The sequence below is a fragment of the Galeopterus variegatus genome, unplaced genomic scaffold (assembly GCF_000696425.1).
Source record: "Galeopterus variegatus unplaced genomic scaffold, G_variegatus-3.0.2 Scaffold1292, whole genome shotgun sequence".
Taxonomy (NCBI): domain Eukaryota; kingdom Metazoa; phylum Chordata; class Mammalia; order Dermoptera; family Cynocephalidae; genus Galeopterus; species Galeopterus variegatus.
The window spans coordinates 334,121-356,657 of NW_007727403.1; the positions used below are offsets into that span (position 1 = coordinate 334,121).

General features: G+C 36.3%; 1 protein-coding gene across 2 annotated transcripts in view; it reads right to left on the bottom strand.

Moving 5' to 3' along the window:
- MED13 (mediator complex subunit 13) overlaps positions 1 to 22,537 on the bottom strand; it is a 98,801-nt gene that overhangs the window by 59,945 nt on the left and 16,319 nt on the right. Inside the window, exons 4-8 of one of the 2 annotated variants that reach the window (XM_008576121.1) lie at positions 14,230 to 14,375; positions 13,208 to 13,405; positions 10,372 to 10,566; positions 9,659 to 9,821; positions 9,353 to 9,463 (exon numbers count right to left, since the gene is read on the bottom strand). In XM_008576121.1, the coding sequence (XP_008574343.1) occupies positions 9,353 to 9,463; positions 9,659 to 9,821; positions 10,372 to 10,566; positions 13,208 to 13,405; positions 14,230 to 14,375 (813 nt within the window). Of the gene's footprint in view, positions 1 to 9,352; positions 9,464 to 9,658; positions 9,843 to 10,371; positions 10,567 to 13,207; positions 13,406 to 14,229; positions 14,376 to 22,537 lie in introns of both variants that reach the window. The other variant, XM_008576119.1, reaches the window with a different exon arrangement.

Sequence of the window (22,537 nt, forward strand, 5' to 3'; positions counted from 1 at the left end):
AAAAAAAAAAAAAAAAAAAAAAAAAAAAAAAAAAAAAAAGGCTTGGGCCGGCCTGTGGCTTACTCGGTAGAGTGTGGTGCTGATAACACCAAGGCCACGGGTTCGGATCCCATATAGGGATGGCCGGTTTGCTCGCAGGCTGAGCGTGGTGTTGACAACACCAAGCCAAGGGTTGAGATCCCCTTACCGGTCATCTTTTAAAAAAAAAAAGGCTTGAAATTTATTCAATTATAAATGTACCTGATATTTTACAGTTAGTAATTGTTATAAATTAATGCCTTGGCTGAGCTCAGTCATCACCTAGAATCCAGTAGCAACTGGCTAGAAAGCAGGTTCTACTCTACTGTTATTAAGTTAGATCAGTCTGGAAAGCAATGGAATTGACTGACTGATGGGCTTCATATCATACTTACCTTCTCCCAAGACTCACCACTACAAAAAGAATCAGCTGACTAGAAAAGGAAGAAAAAAGAAAATGCCTAAAATAATTTCTTCCTCATAATTTGAAGCAATTCTCAACTATACACCTCAAAATCTAATAATTTTGTTAAGAGTTTAAGAATTCTTTCAGTTTACTCTGAGGTTTCCAAACTCACTTATATTAGTATATGTAAAACATGTGGGGTTTTTTTCTGGCTGGCCAGTGCCAGGATCTTGAACCCTTGACCATGGTGTTAACTGGCCAGTCCCCTGCCACATTTTTTATAGTTTCCTAGTATAAAAAACATTTTATAGGGGCTGGCCAGTTAGCTCACTTGATAGAGCATGGTCTTAGAGTGTGATGCTAATAACACCATAGTCAAGGGTTTGGATCCTGGCACTGGCCGGCCACCAAACAAAAGAGAAAATGTGATCACTATCAAAAATGTGGTAGGATATGGAGTTTAAGCTTTAGGTATTCATTAGGAATTTTTACATTTTCTTTTTAAGTTTATTTACTTATTTTTTTGTTAAATCAGAGCTACCCAGACTGAGCAGTAAGCCCTTTTTCAAAGAACCCTATGTTTAGAGAACATGCTGACACACCCTTTTGTACACAACCTGGGACATTTTATTATGCATGAGAGAAAAAAGCATGAAAGTTATCAAAGAAAACCAGACTTGTGTAATAAAAAGGACATAAGAGAAATCCACCATTACCCTGATACCAAAAGCAGAGACATTACAAGAAAACCATATACCAATATCCCTCAAAAATACAGATGTAAATCATTAAACGCATAAATAATTAAGAAAATATTAGCAATTTCCATCCAGCAAAATACAAAAGGATAAAAACATCACAACCAAATGGGGTTTATCCCAGGAATGTAAAGTAGCATTCAAAAGAGGAAAAAAAAATCAGCATTATCACATTAAAAGAATACAAGAGAAAAAAACTATATTATATATCTCAAAAATATAGAAAAACATACAATGAAATTCAACACCTATTCATATAAAAAGACTCAGCAAGCAAGGAAAAGAAGAGAATTTGCTCAATTTGATAAGGACATCTATAAAAAACTATAACTAATATCAGACTTGAATAATTTCTCCCTAAGATTAAGAGCAAAGCAAGAATATTAACTCTCAACATTTCTACTTAACATCTTATTGAAGATTTTAGCCAATGCAAATAAGGCAAGAAAAATTTCAAAGGAAGAAAAACTGTCTTTATTCATAGCCAACATTATAAGAAACTACACAATGAAAGGGTCAGGCTAATCACCACCTAATCAATTGTAACGTCATTAGAAGTGGGACAATCAGACATTGTGTCTCTTCTGATGTGACATAATCCAAGCAACAAAGCACCACCTATGAAGTATTCTTGCCAAAAATATTGAACTTGAACCTAGCCTCTAGATCAGCATTGTCCAACAGAATCTTCTATGATGATGAAAACGTTCTTTATGTGGTTCTTGGGCACCTGAAATGTTGCTAATGCTACTAAGGAACTAAATTTTTAATTTTATTTAAATCCAACTACTTTAAATTTAAATAGTCACTAATGGTTACTAACACAACTAGTATTAGCACAGCTCTGGAGCTACTTTCCATTTACAGAAATGGGAGGGATAAAGGAAGAAGTTAAATGACACTAAAAGAACAAGTTAAATGACAAACCCAGAACATGGGACATTCTACAGGACAACTGACCTGTTTCTTCAACCAAGACAATGTCATAAAAAAGGGACAGGAGACTAGAGGAGAGACTTAGAAGACTTAGCCAAATGAGTACTTCTTGTTTGGATCCTGGTAAAACAATCCACCTACAAAAACATTTCTGAGACAAATGTGGCCAGGGTATCATGATACCAAGGAACTGCCATTCATTTTATTAGATATGATAATGGAGTTATAGTTATATAAAAAAATTCACATTTTTTAGACCTGCAGGAAGCGCCCAGGCTCCCAAGCTGGGGGTGGACGGGTAGCAAGGGCCTCTGCCACACCCCTCTGACATCTGCACCCAGCTCAGCAATGACCAAGCCACCCTGGAAGCACCCTGGTCTCCCATGCAGGAATGAGGGGGGTGCCATAGGCCTCAACTCTGCCCCTCCTCTTTCCTCCTTCTCCCACCCCTCTCTTTCTCCTTTCCCCCTCCCCTCCAACTGCTCTCCAACATCATAGAATGTAAAAAATGTTATGTAAAAAAAGAATGTAAAAAAATTATATATATATATATATAATTTTTATATATATATATAATTTTTTTTTTTTTTTTGTCTTTTTCTGTGTCCGGCAACGGATCGCAACCCTCAGTGTTGCCCCCGTACCGGACCGGGGACCGGCAACAGGATCGCAACCCTCGGTGTTGCTCCCGCGCCTCGCTCAGCCAGTGAGCGGGAACCGGTCTGTATGTGGGATCCGAACCCTCGGGCGGGAGCGCCGCCGCGCTTCCCAAGCGGCGCACTATCCAGTGCGCCACCGGGCCGGCCCCTAAAAAAATAATATTAATAAATAAAATATATTTTAAAAATTGCAAGTACAGTAAGTGCTTAATTAACAAAATAATAAAAATATAATACCGAACTTCTAAGCCAGCAGAAGAAAGGGGAAAAAGGAAGATAATAATAACAGCAAGAAAGAGCAAGGAAAGCAAAGAGAAAAAATAGCAGTATCATTCATTTATCAATTATTCAAATATTTGAGTGTTTACCACAGTTTTCAAAGTATGATCCATGGACTCTTTCAGAGATTTTATAGGGTTCAAAACTATTTTCATAATAGCACCAGGACATTATTTGCCTTTTTCATTATGTCAACATTTACAATGACGGTGCAAAAGCAATGGAAAGTAAAACTGCTGGCAACTAAACATGAATCAAGGCAGTAGTACCAACTGTACTAGTAGTAGTAGTCATTGTTTTCTTCACCACCACACACTTGTTTTTTAAAGTCAGTTTCACTTAATAATTCCTTCATGAAGACAGTAAAAATGATTAATTTTATTATATCTCAAACCTTACTACATGACTTTTTATATTCTGTATGAAGAAGTAGGAAGTATATATAAAACATTTTTATTTTTACTACATATCGAAATACAGTGGCTGCTTGGAGGAAAAGCAATCATACAATTGTTTGAGGTACAAGCTGAACTAGCCACTTTCATGGAACACAATTTTATTTGAAGAAAATGACTGACACGTAAACCAGGATTTGGTTCTTTGGCAGACTTAATTATTAGGGTCTCAAAAATGAAAATGAGCTTGCTGTTTTAAGGAAGAACAATTGATAAGTTTGAGCTTTCAAGCAAGATTTAGAGTTTTGAAAAACTGTATCTTCAGTGAGCCTGACAGCTTTCTGATATTTAAATACTTTTCTAATGAGATTATTGGTAATATTAACGAATGAAAATTTTCGATACTATATAACAAAATGTGCCAACATTCAGAAGATCTGCATAACTTGGTGAACCGATATTTTCCAAATGACCAATGAATGATGTTACAAAATCAGACATAAGAAAAAGATCCATTCAGATACTAGCAGAGTATAAGAATTTCATTAATACATATGGCTTCAGATTCCACATTGCCACTAACCTTTAAGAAATTACCACTTGTCAAATTTTGATGTAGTATCAAAGAATATCCACAATTATCCAAAAAAGTTATTAAAATACTCCTCTATTTTCACTACATAGCTATGTGAAGCTGAATTTTCTTCATATACCTCAACCAAGACAATATACAGCAATAGGGTGAATGCAGAAGCATATATGAGAATCCCGCTATCTTGTTATGCCCAACATTAAAAAGATTTGCCAAACTGTAAAGCAATGCTACTCAACTAACTTCTTGTGTTGTTTTGGAAAATATAGTTGATGTCTATAAAAATATTTTGTTCATGTTAATATATATTGAGTTTCTTTAGTAAATTAATACTTTAAAATATCTCTAAAATAAATATACATAGATTAACACATAAATAAAAGTAATTTGGGGCCCTCAATAACTTTTAAGAGTGTAAATGACTTCTGAGACCAGAAAGTTTGAGAATTAGTCTACCTTATGCAAGGCAGTAAGGAGAGACAGGATGTTCATTAATTTGATGTGAACTATTTGATTATGTTCCAAGTATACAAGGGATGTGAAAAGTAAACAGGCACACATTCACTTATCCAGCTACAAGAGTATGAAACTATTAATTGGGGCTATACACCAATAGCAATGGCTCTCTAAATTTTTGACAACATTAAATCACAGTCCTTTTCTTCTATATAGACCTTTTTCTAAAAGCTAGGCTTCCTTAGAGTAATAATTTCACACTAGAACTCAACCAAGTTGGGGAATTTTTCTAGAGGAGGAGGAGTCCTTAAAACAAAAACCAACAGAGTGATCCCTTTAGATTCTTTTTTCCCATTGACTTTAAGTTTCTAATACTTTAGTGTTAACATCTGAACTTTTTTTTGGCTGGCTGGGATCTGAACCCTTGACCTTGGTGTTTTAACACCACACTCTAACCAACCAAGCTAACTGGCCAGCCCAACATTTGAAATTAAAAAGCAATACATTAAATTAAGCAGCTTGCTTTCTAAGTGTAATTTTCTTTTTTCTTTTTCTTTTTTTGCTGGCCAGTACAAGGATCAAACCCCGGACCCTGGTGTGATCTCTAAGGGCAATTTTCTTATGACCATTTCACCTGACTATAGTCTAGTATCAATAAATGTGCACTATTCAATCTCAGTAATGAAAAATGCAATTGAAATGATTTTATGCTTTTCCACTTACTATAATGGCAAAAAATAATTTTGAGGACAGTTCTCAGATCAGTGAAAGCACAAAAAACCCCAGCATTCTTTACATGTAAAAACTGGGTGTAAAAGTGGTAGATTCTTTTTGAAGCCTTAAGTATTTAAATAACCCTCTTACCCACAACTCTCTATCACATCACCCACCCAGTTTACTTCCTTCCTAGCACTCACCTCTCTTAAATTTAGGAAGAACTGAAAATTTTGTTAAAAAATATATTATCTGTCTGACATCCATTAGAATGCAGCTTCATAACAGAAAGAGCTTTATTCACTAGTGTATTTCGAGCTTAGGGTATCTCCTGTCACACAGTAAGTGTTCAAAGAAATCTAATAAATAATTGGTAGTCACAGTAGTATTTTTTTTTAAAAGTAAACACATGCAAAAAAAATCTCTGAAAACAAACTGTATCCATCAAACCCAGAATGATTAAATAAACTATGGTACTTCCACTCAATAGAATACCAAGAATTTTTCTAAAACAATGAGAAAGATCTACAAGTAACTAATATAGAAAGATCTAACACACATTAAGTGAAAAAACAAGCTGCCAAATACATCAGAATAATATTTATGTGTTGGGAGGAAAACACATATACACACGAAATTACCAAAAAAAAAAAAAGTGTGGAAGGATAATATCTAATTGGCAAGTAGTCACTTCTAGGGAGAGGTAGAAGGATTTGGGGAAAGAGAATGGTCAAGGGGAACTTTGGCTTTACTTGTATAATTTTTTTTAATTTTTATTTTTGGCAGCCTGCTGGTATGGTAAATTTCTTACAATGATGTATATCCATGCAAATTGCTTGTATAATTATGCAATTTTGTTCAAATCAATTTTTAAGAAAAACCAATGTTATCAGTCAGGGCCCAGGCCTGTCTTTCACACAGAGGAAATTTGTTACACAAAATAGAGGCGGGCTGGCCAGTTAGCTCAGTTGGTTAGAATGCTAGAACATGGTGCTGATAACAAGGTCAAGGGTCTGGATCCCTGGGCCCACAAGCAGCCCAAAAAAAAAAAAAAAAGAGGAATGTGAAGCAACCCGAGACTAGTAATAGCAGAGAGCTTCTTTGATCTCTAGGATTGAAATGACAATAAGATGAAGAAGTCTCACCATATCTCAGAAGTTTGGGATGGTGCTAGAACCACATGAGGACCTGCTCAGTAATATCTGGGACATGGTGCAAGATGTTAATGGGACACAGAGGAACTGCTGTTGGAGTTGGCTCTAAAAAGGGTGGGGAAATAATTTGGTTTCTTCCCTCCTCTCACCCTCCAATGTTCTGTCAGTGCCTCCTCCCCTTAGCCAAATCCAGAAAGCGAGGAAGCCTAAAACATTTAACTCCCTGCAATACAAAAATGAGCAAGGAAAAGGTAAGGATAGATTTGAGAGCAAACTAGAAGTTTACCAGCACAGCCACCTATCAGTGTATGTCCTACCTCCTATATTCCATGGTAGAAGAGGATGTGCATGTGATGGCTCAAAGTCTGTCTCACCCTCATTTAAGAATTAAATAAGGAACCAAATTTGGGGGAAATGGGGGAGCACTTGAAGTATAAAACGCAAGTTATCAAAAAAAAAGTAAATGATTAAAAATACTGTATTTACTAGAAGGGCAAACTGATCAAAGTCAGTCACATGTATACATCATACAAAATTTTAGAATAACAAATATCCATTTGCCTGGGAGAAATTTCTGAAAATATGAAAGAAAATAACTTTTTAAAAATAAAAGTTCAGCTTAAAGACCAAGCATTTAAACTTATGTTAACAACATGCACTTTTGAGTGTCTTCCTCTAAAACCATCTTGGACAAAATACTTAAAACCCACATCTTTTTTTTTTAAAAGAATAAAGCCAAGGGAGCACCAGAATTGACACATCTCTTATTTGAGGCATGTCTTCCGCCCTCATTAGGTTTACTTGCAGAATTTGATCACAAGGAGGAAAAAAAAAAAAAAGGAATAAAGCAAAAGTCTAGGTTAAGAAATAAAAAAGATGAGCTGCTTAATAAAATACCAATATGGAGAAAGAAAAGCCTAATTTCTTTTAAGCATTCTATTGATCTTGGACCAAGGATTGACAAACTTTTACTGTAAGGGACCAGACAGTAAATATTTCAGGCCCTGGATCTATTGAAGCTACTCTAGTCAGCCACTGTGGGGTGAAAATGGCCTAGACAATATGTAAATGAATGGATGTTGCTGTGTTACAATAAATCCTTATTTATGTACACTAAAATTAGAATTTCACATAATTTTCATGAGACAGTAGGCCAAATTTGGCAAACTGATCATAGTTTTTTTTTTTTCTTTTTGTCTTTTTCCGTGTCCGGCAATGGATCGCAACCCTCAGTGTCGCCCCCGTACTGGACCAGGACCGGCAACGGGATCGCAACCCTCGGTGTTGCTCCCGCGCCTCGCTCAGCCAGTGAGCGGGAACCGGTCTGTATGTGGGATCCGAACCCTCGGCGGGAGAGCCACCACACTCCCAAGCGGCGCACTATAGCAGTGCGCCACCGGGCCGGCCCAAAAACTGATCATAGTTTGACAACCCCTGGTCTTAGACAAATAATGTTCAGGCTAGGTGTGGTTTTCAACTCTCTTAAACTATTTAATAGGAGCTAATACATCCATATATATATATATTTTTTGTCCTTTTAGGGACCGGTCACACCACGCTCAGCCAGTGAGTGCTGTGACCGCACCGGTCATCCCTATATAGGATCCGAACCTGTGGCGGGAGAGCTGCTGCGCTCCCAGCGCCGCACTCTCCCGAGTGCACCACGGGCTCGGCCCTACATCCAATTTTTATTCTAATCTCTTTATCAACAACAGAGGCAAGTTTTCAACATAGCTGCCAGACTTTTAAAAATTATATTCTTTAGTCCAAAGAGTCCATGTACATATGAATATTCAATCTATGCAAAAACACACCAGAACACTTGAGAGTCTGTCATCGTATTCAAACAAATAGAGCTAATGTAAGAAAAACCTTGGCCCTAACCTGCAGGCACTCCATTCCTTTGGCTCACTTCCATGAGAAAGAGGGGTGGCCATCTATTTGATCACAAGTCCTGGTTAGGAATGTCAAGGTCATTACTGTTTACTTGATTGCAAAAGCATATTATCTACTTTTAATCTGCAGAATAAAATAATAAACTCTAAGTAATATAATCTTACAGCTTCTGATAACCAAATCTCATCAAAAGGTCCCAATATAAAAAATAAATACAATTGCCTAAAGAATTCCAAGTTCATCCACTCTTCTACCAATCTTTCAGCCAAGTCTATTAGGAAGCTTGTATTTTGACAATATAGCTTTGGTGCCTTGTAGAATCACATTTTCTGAATTTTATTTCAGCATTTCACATACAGCTGCCCAAAGAATATTATTAAAAAATCACTGCACGGGCCAGCCCGGTGGTGCACTGCTACAGTGCGCCGCTTGGGAGCGCGGTGGCGCTCCCGCCGAGGGTTCGGATCCCACATACAGACTGGTTCCCGCTCACTGGCTGAACGAGGGGTGGGCGCAACACCGAGGGTTGCGATCCCGTTGCCGGTCCTGGTCCGGTACGGGCGCGACACTGAGGGTTGCGATCCGTTGCCGGACACGAAAAAAGACAAAAAGGAAAAAAAAAAAAAAAAAAGTCACTGCACAAAACTCAACAATATATTTACTATTAAAAAAGAAATTTTTATCTGGTTATCATACTATCATCCCTTTTATAAGAACCCTTGGAAGAAACTTCTCAGGCACAGTGCCATGGAAGAACACTTTTCTCAAGAGATCTGTGTGCCTTTTACCTTATAGATGTTATATGTACAATAACCCAATATAAAATTCTTTTATCTGACTGCTAGGAAACAAAGCTTTCACAGGCCACCTCTGACAACTGTGAGAAAACTGAAGGCATCCATTTATATGTACTTTATAAGCCGCTTCAAATTACTGAATTTCTTTTCTTGAATTTTCTTTTGAGAAAAATCCTAGCATACTGTGTTTATGTGAGCTAGTTCAAACAAAGTGGGGCATAAGTATTCAGTAGCATATGAAACTAACATACACACATACACAGACATCAATTGACTGGAAAAAAAAACCTACCTCAAACAACTGCAACTTGTTCTTTGTGTGACTTCAACAAAATCCCAGGATGCCACTTTATCAGCTGTTTCTTCTTCACATAGACCACCTAATGAAGCAGAATACTTCCTCCTAAGATTTGAAATTACAAAATTCTTTAGAATTTATAAAATTCTGTTAAAACTGAATTTAATATTAATATCAATTTTAAAAATAAATTTTGAAATAAAGAAAAATCATACAAATGACTGTTTATACTTTAAATATCTCCAAACTACAAGTAATTACCAACATGCAATTTTTAAATGTGAAAATGAAAATACATACTTGTTCTGTGCTCTGTTCATATTGCATTCTTGCCAAACTCTATCCACCACATGATTTGCTAATTTTCTGGGTATTTTCCCACCATGATGGCTAGTACTATCAGAGTTAAAGCCATCAGATACTGAAGAAAATTTGACCCACTTCTGGGCAGACTGAGGATCAACTGAAAACAAAAAAGAATAGGCTGAAAACAAAAAGTAGGAGAATAAAGGTAGGTTTAAAGTAACATTATTTAGTTTTTTTATTAATTTGTGATACAACTTACTCTAGCTATCTGGTAAGCCTATTTATATTTTAAGGCAAAAGCATGTTACTCTACATACAGAAAGCAAAAAATCTGAACAAGGGATGTAAACTGGATGGTAGTGTATCAATGTTGATTTTTTGACTTGGAGAATTAAATAACAGTTATATAGGAAGGTGTCCTCAACTTTGGGAAGTAAATGGAGTATGTAAGAGTGATGGGGTATTATGTGTACAGCCTATTCTCTATTAGTTCAGGAAAAAAGCAATGATAATAAATGTACATATATAGAGAGGGTGATGGAGCAAATGTTTACATTTTGGGAGTCTGAATGAGGTAGTTCTTGTACTATACTTGCAACTTCTCAATAAGTTTGAAACTATTTTGAAATAAGTTATTTTTTAAGTGCTTATTGTAGTCAAAATAACGGATTAATCACCAGAGCGGAGGAAACAAATTAATACGATACCTGTTTGGACTTCCTCAGGAGATGTAGGTGGTGTAAGAGTAACTGAAGACATAGCAGGATCTCTTGTGGAAGTAGGCACTTGGTGGACACCCAAGCAAGAAGCCGAACAGTGAGAGGATCCCACAGAGCTAGGAATAGGAATGTCTGACTGAGGGACTAGAACAAAGCATGCTGGGTAGATCATTCGGACACCAGCTGAAAGGAAAAAAGAAATGGACAGGAACATCAAGTACTATTGTGACTGTAGTGGAACTAGTTACACCCAAAAGAGCTGTAATGTAAAAGTGGATAGAATATGATCACGTTAGTGTAAATAAAAATATTTTTTCATAAATATATGCTCTTTGGGGATTTTTTTTTAAGAAGAAACCACAATAAGCTGTTAGTAGTGGTTATCTTTGATGAGAGATTTAGAGGAAAGCAGCTTTCTCTTTTCATTTTTAGGTTTCTTAAGTATGAATGTGTTTGGTTTTGTTTTTTTTTTTTTTGTCTTTTTCCGTGTCCGGCAACGATCGCAACCCTCAGTGTCGCCCCCGCACCGGACCGGGACCGGCAATGGGACCGCAACCCTCGGTGCTGCTCCCGCGCCTCACTCAGCCAGTGAGCGGGAACCGGTCTGTATGTGGGATCCGAACCCTCGGCGGGAGCGCCGCCGCGCTTCCCAAGCGGCGCACTATCCAGTGCGCCACCAGGCCGGCCCGTGAATGTGTTTGGTTTTTTAAAAAATCTTTATTTACACATTTGACCAACTATAACATGTATTACCTTTTAAAATTTATTTTACAACTTTAACAAAGGTAGAACTGGCCCAATTAGCTCAGTTGGTTCGAGCATGGTGCTACTAATACCAAGGTCCAGGATTCCATCCTTGAACCGGTTAGCCACCAAAACAAACAAAAAAATGGCAATCTGGGCACTAGAATTATGGGCCATTTTCTGTTTTCTTCTCTATATGTCTCTGTTTTAAAAGCCCAATAAATGTTTGTGTTTTACTTTTTGTCACACCTGCTCTGAGTAATGTATTTACTGAAATCAAACACTGGTAATCTTTTTATTAAGAAAAAAAACCTAAATGAAGCAATCTTCATATATATAACATTACCATTAGATTCTATTAAATACAGAATTATAAATTCTAATCCCAATTATCTGCACAATTATACATTCCCCATGCCTTCCATGTCTCTCCAAAGTGGAGTATATTTCTTCATCCCATTGTCAGGCTTGGTTATGTGACTTGCTCTGGAATTTAAGTGTATGGGATACAAGTACATGCCACATCCTAATAGAAGCTTTAAATATGTGTGACATGTTGAAAGATAACGTATATTTGGTTTTCATCCCAGTTCCTGTCCCTTTCCTGGCATACAACTCCTAAAATCCTTAGAATATCCAAAATGGTGTCTTTTCATATGCTAATGAGTTGACTGGTAGTTGGCAGCCTCTAGGTAGCTTCAGGATGGGGGCTGGTCATGGGAAAGATCAAGGTAAGATTAGAGGTTGAGACTTTCAGTCCCACCCCCAACCTCTGGGAAGGGGAGATGGGTTGAAGGTTAAGTTGATCACTAATGGTCAATGATCTAGTCATTGAAGCCTCCATAAAAACCCAAAAGGACATGGTTCAGAGAGCTTCTGGATAGCTGAGCATATATGGAGGTTTCTAGAGGGTGGTATAACCATGGAGGACACAAAAGCTCTGTGCCCCTTTCCTCATACCTCACCCTATGCATCTCTTCATCTGTATCCTTTATAATAAACTGGTAAACGTGTTTCTCTGAGCTCTATGCCACTCTAGCAAATTAATTGAACCCAAGGAGGCAGTTGTTGGAACCCTGACTTACAGCCAGTCAGCCAGAAGCACATGTAAAATAACCTGGGCCTTGTGTCTGGCATCTTAGGTGGGGAAGGTGGGGAATCTTGTGGGACTGAGTCCTTAACCTGTGGGATCTAATGCTATCTCCAGATAGATAGTGTTGGAACTGATTTGAATGAGAAGTAGCTGGTGTCTGTTGAAGAACTGCTTGTTTGCTGGAGGGGAGAAAACGCCACACATTTAGTCATAGAAGTCATTCTTCTATGTTGATTGTCATGGTGTGTGAGGATAGAAAAGTTTGTTTTTTCTTCTCTCAATGTGCTTGTGGGGTCATTGCAGCCTCTCTTACTTCTTTCTTCTGCTATGAGATTAGCATGTCCTAGATATGGGTTACCTTGTTAACCTGGGTCCCTGAATGAGAAGACATATAGGCAGTCTGAAAAGAGCTGATCTAGGCAGAGCACCCCAAAGACATAAATTCTTTAGGTACATTTTTTGCTTTTTAAGTTACTAGAGATGACTGTCTTACCAAATGTTAAAACACTGCATAACATAGGTTGTCAACCTTCCAGCCTTCAAAGATTAATTCACTCACAATCATTCTCGTCCCACTCTTAGCATGCTTCCCTGTAGACAGAATATATTTCTCTGCACCAATGACTGTAGTTTGGCCGTGTAACTAGTTTTGTCTAATGCAATGTGATCAGATGTAACATACAACCCTACCCCAGCAGAAGCTTTAAATACACTTACACATTTAGGCTCAGACCCTATAATTCCTCTGTTCTCCTAAACAGAGTCCCAGATACGAGATACACCTTTAACCTAGGCTGCAGAATAAGAAGGTACATGGAGCCAAACCACAGCCAGGCTACAGCCCTTATGTGATGTGAGTAGGAAACAAGCAAGAAATAAATATTTAGTGTTGAAAGACAATGAGGTATTGGAATTGTGTTATTCTGCAAAATCTAATACATACAGTTACATATTATCCCCTTAGGTTTTAATACTCAGAATCCATACCAACAAGAACTTCTACTGCAGCTAAAGAATCATCTTCCCAATCCATATCTTCCTGTTTTTCTTCAGATATCTCCTTCAAGCAACAAGAGATGGGATAGAACTGTTTCCATTCGCCAATCAATTTTTTTGTAGCTGAATCAGACATCTTGAATGCCTGTCCTGTGAGAGTGCCATTTAGTCCAAATGGGCTTAAGATAACTAGAAACCCAAAGCAGACATAAAGTAAGTAACTAAAGACTGTTTCACCAAATTAAACAGTGTGGTAAGTGATTACACAATTCTAAAAATGACAAGGAATCTCATAATAATCATTCCAGAGAAAATCAATTTATTATATCTCATAATTGTGAAGATAAAGTACAACACTGACTTTATTATAAAAACTGTTTAAAATTTGTCTACCCCCAAATCTCAAATAGAATTTCAACACGAACTAGGGATATTCGTGCATCCTTCAATTTCTTGACTCCCACTAAGGAAAGGCAATTTGAGGAAAAATAATGTGGATATATAAATCTAAATACTTACAATGTACTGCCACATAAATTTTAAAAAGCAAACTCTATGTTTAAAATTAAAATAAGAACACATTGCCCATTTTTAAAAACAAATCAGCCATCTATAAAATATTTCCTCTGGACTTTGACCATTTTCATCATATAAATGATATCAAAAGTCCCTGTATACCTATGTTATACATGGCTTATAAGACATATCACACAAAATAACTTTGAAAACATTAACATGTATATCTACAATATGCTAATTAAGAGAACACTTTAAAATGTTACCATTCATGTTAAAAAAAAAATTTTTTTTTAATAATACTTGTATTAAAAAACTCATTTTGTTGACTTAATACTCTAACGGGGGAGAAAAAAGTAAACTACATCAAAATTATTGTTAGGCTAAAGATCAGGGGGAAATCCCACTGATCCCAAAATGTAAAATCACCAACTTCAAAAAGTATCTTCTTGAAACAACAATAAAAGATCTAATACTTAAGCCAAAAAATAATCTACCTTGAAATGGGCTATTAGACTGTTGAGCAAGGGTGATATGCTCTTCACTGAGAAGGTATACAGGTTGATGTTGGTTAATTTCCACACTGGTACAAACATTGCTGTCTCCATGCAAGAAAAAGGTGAAAGAGCAGGACAAGTGTTCACTAATAAAGAAGAAAAAGTTATATTTTAGTGATGACTAATGGCCAAAAAATACGTTAACTTGCTTTTCTTCATTAAGAAGTTATACCACAAAAATGCATACTCTCTTTAGCCCAGAATTCTATTTTATCATCTACTGGGAAGAAACATGGATATGCGCAAAGATTTAGCTACAAGAAACGTTCTTCACAGCACTGTTCATAATGGAATAAGCTGCAAATAGAGGAACTAGTTAAACAAGTTAGGTACACCCACACATATAATTATTACACAGCCACAAAAATATGTTAAAGTGTGGGAGTGGGTTTAATGGAAAGGGGCAGGCTACCAAAATTATGGTCTCAATTTTTTTTTTTTTAAGGGAAAAAAGGTTTTTTTGGTTAAATAAGTCTAGGTGAGCAACAGAATTAACGGTCAATTAATTTTTATTTTTATTTATTTTCTTCATATGTAAGAAATTAAATATATTTTCTCATTTTATTATTTCTGCAATTGGACTATATCTAATCAATCACTTAATGTAGTCCCCTCCAATGAAGTTTTTTAAAGCAATGATGGGTCTTACATTTGAAGGCTTCCTAGAATCAAAGATATATGCAAAATAGCACATCTATGAAATTTGGGTATGGCTGGGTATACAGTTTGGAACATAAAAGTCCCCAAGAGGACAGCAAATGTATCCTTAAGATAAAATTTAGAAAAATCAAGTGGCCCAGAAGGAAATGAGATTGTACACTAAGAAGAAATCACTTCTTATTCCTTCTCCACACATTTAGCTTAAGAATTCATTTTAAAGAACCAGTTCTTCAAAATATGACCATTAATTAATTCAAAATCTATTGTATATATGTATAAGGACTCATTTTTTTCCGGACAAGACAGGGCATAATGAGTTAAAATTGTTAAATAAGTAATGCTAGATGGGCCGGCCCGGTGGCGCACTGGAGAGTGCACCGCTTGGGAGCATGGCGGCGCTCCCGCCGAGGGTTCGGATCCCATGGGGAGACCGGTTCCGCTCACTGGCTGAGCGCGGTGCAGGCGCAACACCAAGGGTTGCGATCCCGTTGCCGGTCCCCGGTACGGGCGTGACACCAAGGGTTGCGATCCTGTTACCGGTCAGTAAAAAAGACAAAAAGGAAAAAAAAAAAAAAAGAAGTAATGCTAGAGCTAACAAGGAGGAAATTAGATGGTAGAAAAAGAGGTGAAAAATACAGAGCTGAGAATTTCTTCATCTAAAATATATGAGTCAATAGATAATGTCTAAAGCTGATAGAACAAGAAATTGAAATTTAAGCATATTATTCAAGTTATAAAAATAACAGACAGAGGCTGGTCTGAAGGTAGTGAATTATCAATTGATTTTTCACAGTTAAGATCGAACTCCTTATTCTACTCTTTCTCCTTTCTTAGTACTGCACTTGATTAGCCTAAAAGAGTTTTAAAAATAAAAATTAAATTTAAATAAAAAAAATAAAAGTAACCAACAGAAAAACAAAAAAAACAATATAATTAACAAAACCGATTTTGTCTTTCATGGTAAGGAATCAGTAGACACTGTCTAAAGTTAATAAATCAAGACCCAGAGATAAGTATCTCTAGAATTACGGCAGTAACCACCAGAAGAACTAAACAAAAATGTTAAAAAACAAGACAACCTGGTTCCTTCTGGGTATGAGCCTGGGGTACTTGAGCAGAGATTTTAAATTTTTTTAAATGTATAGTACTATTCTGTTCTGCTCGATTATATTAAAATTACTTTTAAATTTTAAAAAATTGTTAATCCTATACGTTAATCAGTGATTATTATAACTTTCCTCACCCCAATAGTTTTAATTTTTATTTAATAAATTTTTTATTTAGAAATAATTTTAAATTTATAGAAAAATTGCAAAGGTAGTATAGGGAGTTCCCATACAACCTTCACCCAGTTTCCCCTAACGTTACTGCACATCTTAATTAACCACGCTACGTTTGTCAAGCAAGTAATTAACATTGATACATTACTATAAACTAAACTCCAGTCTTTTTTGGATTTTCCAGTTGTGCCTTTTTTCTGTTCCAGGATCCAACCCAAGATACTACCTCTATATAACCAACAGTTTTTAAGAGGAAAAGAAAAAAATTAAATGAAGCTTGTTTCTCTGAGTGGCTATTCATATTGGAATAGCCACTGGTTGAGGAAGTATGAAGACTATAGACATTTGCTTTGGTAAAAAGTGTATAACTCTAAAATAATTATCAAGTCAGGACGAGTAAAGAGACTACTAACTAGTAACAACTTTGAGAACTGTCCATCCAGAAACAGACCATTGCTACTGCTTATTTAAAGTAATAACCTCAACTTTATTGTTGCTATCCAGCAGTATTTGCCGAAAGTGGTAAAGTATCTGTACTGCAAAACACACAAAAAAACCCTACAAACACAAATCTAACTCCAAATGCTCAAAACAAAAACAAACAAAAAAACCCCACACAGACAACACATACACATTTAAAAGAACTCTGCACTAAACCATTATACTCAGATCTATATGCACTGTAAACTAAGCCACCACCAAATGAAAGCCAAATGTTGTACCCCTATTCAATAAATATTTTAGGATAAGCACATGGCACTGTGCTACATACACAATTATTTAATTACAGTTATGGTAAGTGTTATAACAAAAATCAAGCACAGGATGCTATGAGAATATTTTAACAAGACCCAGATACTGAAAATAAACTTTTAATTCCTAAGGGGAAAAGAAAGGAACTTAGGTAACATCACGAAAGTTATTCTAATGTCCTGTGGTGCCTTACATCAACCCACCCCCAATACCTATTACCTCTGATCTCATCTCTTACTGGTCTTCCTCTAATACTTCCCTTCTCTCTCACACTGGCCTCCCTGCTGTTCCTTAAACACAACAGGCCCTCATACCTAATGTTCCTCAACCTCAAACACTCTAAATTCACCTTCTTCAGGTCTTTGTTCAAATGATACCTTCTGGATGAGGATTTCACTGACCACCCTACTTTGAATTGCCCCCAATTCCTCTTCTGGGATTTGGTCTGCCTAAAGAAATTATCACCATCTAACATATTATATATAGTTTACTTATTTCTCAGTCATCCCAGAATATAAGCTCTATTGGAAAAGATATTTGTCTCCTTGGTTCCAGACTGTATCCCCAACATCTATAATATTTCCTTGGCACAAGGTAATGCTGGCACATAGCAGGTACACACTAAATACTGTAGAATGAAGTCCAGATCTGAACTACTTATTTCTAACCAAACACGTTCCTTTTCTTATCAAGTCCATGTCCAAGACACAAATATAAATTATACTAATTTTTTTTCTTCACTCCCTACTTTCAAGCAATCCATCCCCAATCCCTATTGATTCGAGCTCTTAAATATCTATGACAGTTCTTTATGTCTTTTTACAGTCTGAACGACTGTTAAAATCTCTTAATTTATCTCCTTGCCTCACACTACTGCCTCACACTGATCTTTCTAAAAATTAATTTTGATCATACAACTAGAAAGCTTGAAATCATTCAATAGTTCCCCAGTGCCTTCAGGACTAAATCCAAAAACTTTAGCACGGCAGTTTAGGCCCTTCGAAATCTGATCCTTGCCAAACTCTCCAAACAGAGATACTTACCACACCATGAATTCCCCCTTTGTTTACCACAAACTTCTCCCCACTTATTAATCTCTCAAGACTCTTTTAAGCATCATCTCTGTGCTCCCCTAGTATCCTATGCTTATCATAATACTTATCATAGCACTGCTATTGTTTATTTAACTCTCTACCAAGTTATTAATTCCTTAATAAGAGGGGGGCTGGCCTCTGAGCTCAGATGGTTTAAAGTACAGTGTTGTAACACCAAGGTCAAGGGTTCGGATCCCCATACCAGCCAGCCACCAAAAATAAAATAAAACACTTAATAAAAGGAATTATAACTTCAATATCTATGTAAGATTGAGTTATTGGCCCCAATTCTTCAACCCTCCCCCGCTTTTTAAAAATTGTGGTAAACATACAATATAAAATTTACCATGTCAACTATTTTTAAGTGTACAACTCAGTGGTGTTAAGTACATTCACACTGTTATGAAACAGATCTCTGAAACTCATCTTGCAAAACTGAAACTTCATACTCATTAAACAATTCCCTTTCCCACATCTCTCCGGCCCCTACCCTAACCATCATTCTACTTTCTGTTTCTATGAATTTGACTAGTTTAGATAACTCATATAAGTGGAATGATAAAGTATTTGTCTTTTTGTGATTAGTTTTTTTTCACTTAGTATAATGTCCCATTCTATAGGTTGCCTTTTCACTCTGGTGACTGTGTCCTTTGACATCAAGTTTTTAAGTTTGATGTAGTCCTATTTATCTATTTTTGCTTTTGTTACCTGTACTTTTCGGTTTCATATTCAAGAAATCATTGCCAAGTCCAATGTCATTAAGCTTTTCCCCACTGTTTTCTTCTAGGAGATTAATAGTTAGGCATTACATTTAGGTCTTCAATCCAGTTTTAGTTAATTTCTGTACGTGGTACTAATTCATTCTTTCGCATACAGATATCCAGTTTTCTCAACACCAGGTGTTGAAGAGACTGTCCTTTCCCAACTGAGTGATCTTGGCACTCCTGTCAAAGATCATTTGACTATATATGTAAGGGTTTATTTCTGTGTTCTCTATTCTATTCCATTGGTCCATTTGTCTGTCTTTATGCCAGTACCACACTATTTTAATTTCTGTAGTATTATAAGATGTTTTGTTCATCCCTCACTTCATCCAAGCTGTTTGGTGTGGCTTTGCAATTCCTTCTGTTAAAGGTGAAACATACTTCCCCTCCCCACCTCTTAACTTTGGGCTTACTTTGTGACTTGCTTTTCCCAAGCAGAAGCTTGAAAAGTGCTTATGCAATTCGGCTTGCCCTCCAGTGCTTCATTCACCACTATAAGAACATGCACTGGCTGGCCCACTTGTCTAAAGAGAAGGAGAAACATATGGAATAGACTTCTACCCAACCTGTAGCTTAAAGCACGGCCTAAGGGGCTGGCCAGTTAGTTCAGCTGGTTAGAGTGCAGTATCGTAACACCAAGGTCATGGATTCGGGTCCCCATACTGGCCAGCCACCAAAATAAAATAAAATAAAGCAGGGCTTAGATTGGCTAAAAACCCCAGCTCCCAACCTCCAAGTTGACCTGCATATACATTAGTAAAAACACACAGCTGCTATTTTTAAGCCACTAAATTTTGGGGATGGTTTGGTTACATAACCAAAGCTGATACAGAAATTGGAATCAAAAGTGAGGTGCTGCCACACAAAAAAACCTAAAATATGTGGCACTGGCTTTGGGACCAGATGGTAGGTGGCAAGGAATACAGGACACTAGGAAAATGAGGAAGAAACTGTTATGGGAGGCTAGAAAATGGTGACCCATATTATGCAATGGAGAAATACTTATAGAACTGTTACCTGAAATAATACGGAAGACAAAAAACATGCCTAATGAACTTACAGACTTGGAGGATCATATCAAGTCAGAATGTAAACTGGCTGTTACTACATATACTTGATAAAGTACTAAAAGAAAGAGATAAATTCAGAAAAGAACTTGCTGGCTTGCAAGCATAATTTGGAGAATAAAAACAGCCCAAAACCTGCAGGGTTGGAAAATGAAAACGTTTCTCAACAAATCAATGGTGTGGCCATTACAACACAGTCCTGGGGATAAAACCAAATCAAGAGTGTGACTCTAATACCCTTTGTTAAGAACACCAAACATGATTCTTGATACCAGTTGAAACATTAATATTTGCGATTTTTCAATTACTTTTAAGCCTAATTTATTTTTTCTCAAAGAAGGTATCTAATGTAAACAACCATACACGCAACTAATTTTGTTACTATATGTGGGAAATGCATATAGCCATATGTGTGCTTTTCTTTCATGTGAGTGTCCTCTTTTCTTTTTTTTTTTCTGACCGGTAAGGGGGCCATAACCCTCGGCATGGTATTGTCTGCACGACGCTCAGCCAGTGAGTGCTCCAGCCATCCCGATATAGGATCCAAACTCGCGGCCTCAGCGCTACCAGCGCCGCACTCTCACTAGTGAGCCACCGGGACAGCCATGAATATCCTCTTTTCTGACATCATCTTTTACAATTGTCAAGGCTGAGTTATAGAGCATATAAATGCATAACAATAATTTCTAAATTACACTTATCTTAGCAAATCACTAATATTTAATTTCTGAGAGAGAAACACGCCCATCATGCTCATTATATGTATTTACAACAGGCAGAAACCAATTTTTAAAGCATTTTTCTCTCTTAACTATAAAAAAGAACGTAAGAGTCTAAAAGCAAGACAAAATGCTAAAAACTTAATAAATGAAAAACTGACATTCAACCAGCTAGAACGACTATGTATTTTTCAATATTCAAGATTTTTACAAGTTTTTCAGGCAATTTTAGGAGACTTAAATATGTCTTGGTAAAGGTAAATTCTTTTGAAGGTTTTAAAGGGGATTTACTAACTAAAAATACTTATGCCAAGGGAAAAACTTATTAAGGAGGAGACTCAAGCAAGAATAACCTATTCTGTAGAGAAATTATAATTTGATTAATTTTAGGGATCAAATAAGTATGCTATAGAAGTGATTATAAAAACTGTGTGCTTACTTAGTAACTGAATAACAAATTTTAAAATCTGAATTGCAAATACTTCCAAGAATATTTGCAAGTATAAGCAATAACCTGAGACACTTTCTTGTTCTTTATCTTTAAAAGAAAAAGAGGCTAGGAGATCTGATTTTTATATCTTCATATCTACTGCTCCTTTAATCAGTATAGTTCTTAAAAATACAGCTTTCAACTCTGTGTTTTATTTCATACAAGAAATATTAGAGAATAAAGATATTCAAGATGGATTTTTCTCTTGGCAAAAAAAGCAAATAATGTGCTAAAAATTTATTTTCCTAAAAAGAGTATTATAATATGGGAAATATTAAAGAGAAGCACATTAACTTAACTTCTCTTAAATATGATTTAGAAAAATTTAATCTGGTATATATAAAAATCATGAAGACCATCTCAACTTCCCCAGCCGCCTTTCCATACGATATGCCCCATGAGCACTTCACCATTTTAACTTTTAAATCACTAAAGAAAATTTGACTTTTTGATGTACAGTGATAAACTTGTCTCCAAGGGGTCTTTGTAAAAACCCAATATTCCAAACTGCAAAACACGTGACCAGTGCTCTCATCTTCCACTGTTTACCTGCACTGCCCTACTAACCAGCAACTCTCTCCATCCTGCAGTCTATGATCAGAGAAAAACATAACCTCCTACACTGCAAACATATCCCAATAGAATCTGATCCTATTGTAACATAAAATGGTTTAAAATAAACCAAGTTTGTGTATGATACTGGAGGAAAAAACCCTAAATATAAGATAAAATTTCTGAGATTCTTATTTCAAAGGCAATACTCTAAGAGCTGGCTAGTTAGCTCCCTTGTTTAGAGCGTGGTCCTGATAACACCAACATCGAGGTTTGATCCCTGTACCACCCAGCCACCCGCCCCCAAAGAAAAGATAAAGGCAATATTCTAGTTATAGAATACTATAAGACAAAGAGAATGTTAGGTAATACCAACATACTAAATTCAGAATGGCTTTTCTTTAAAGGAAAAATGTTATCACTTATAACATCATTTCATCAAACATTTTTGGTACTTAGCACTTAGAAAGGTACTGTTAAAACAAATACACGTAACTACAATGACATTCAAGGTACTATTAGCTACTATAAAGGACTGTAGAGAATACTGTTGTTCTCCAGGAGCTTACACTGTAATATCCAAAACACAATACATGACTGAGGCAGAATTTTACAGATGAAACATAAAAAGACAATCTTCTGTTGTAGAAAGAAATTCCTCAGTTAAGTACTGAAATCAAACAAAAGATCATTTCTAAAGCAGTAAATAAAGACGTGCTTATAGATTAAGGTTAGCTCTTCTAGTACCAATGGTTTAATATGTACAAGTATACTGCGTTAGGAGATGCCATGTCTAATCCATTTTTAGCATTTGTGTAGAAGACACAGAAAGATATCTCATTTTGCTGGTAAAAAATCTGAGGCACAAA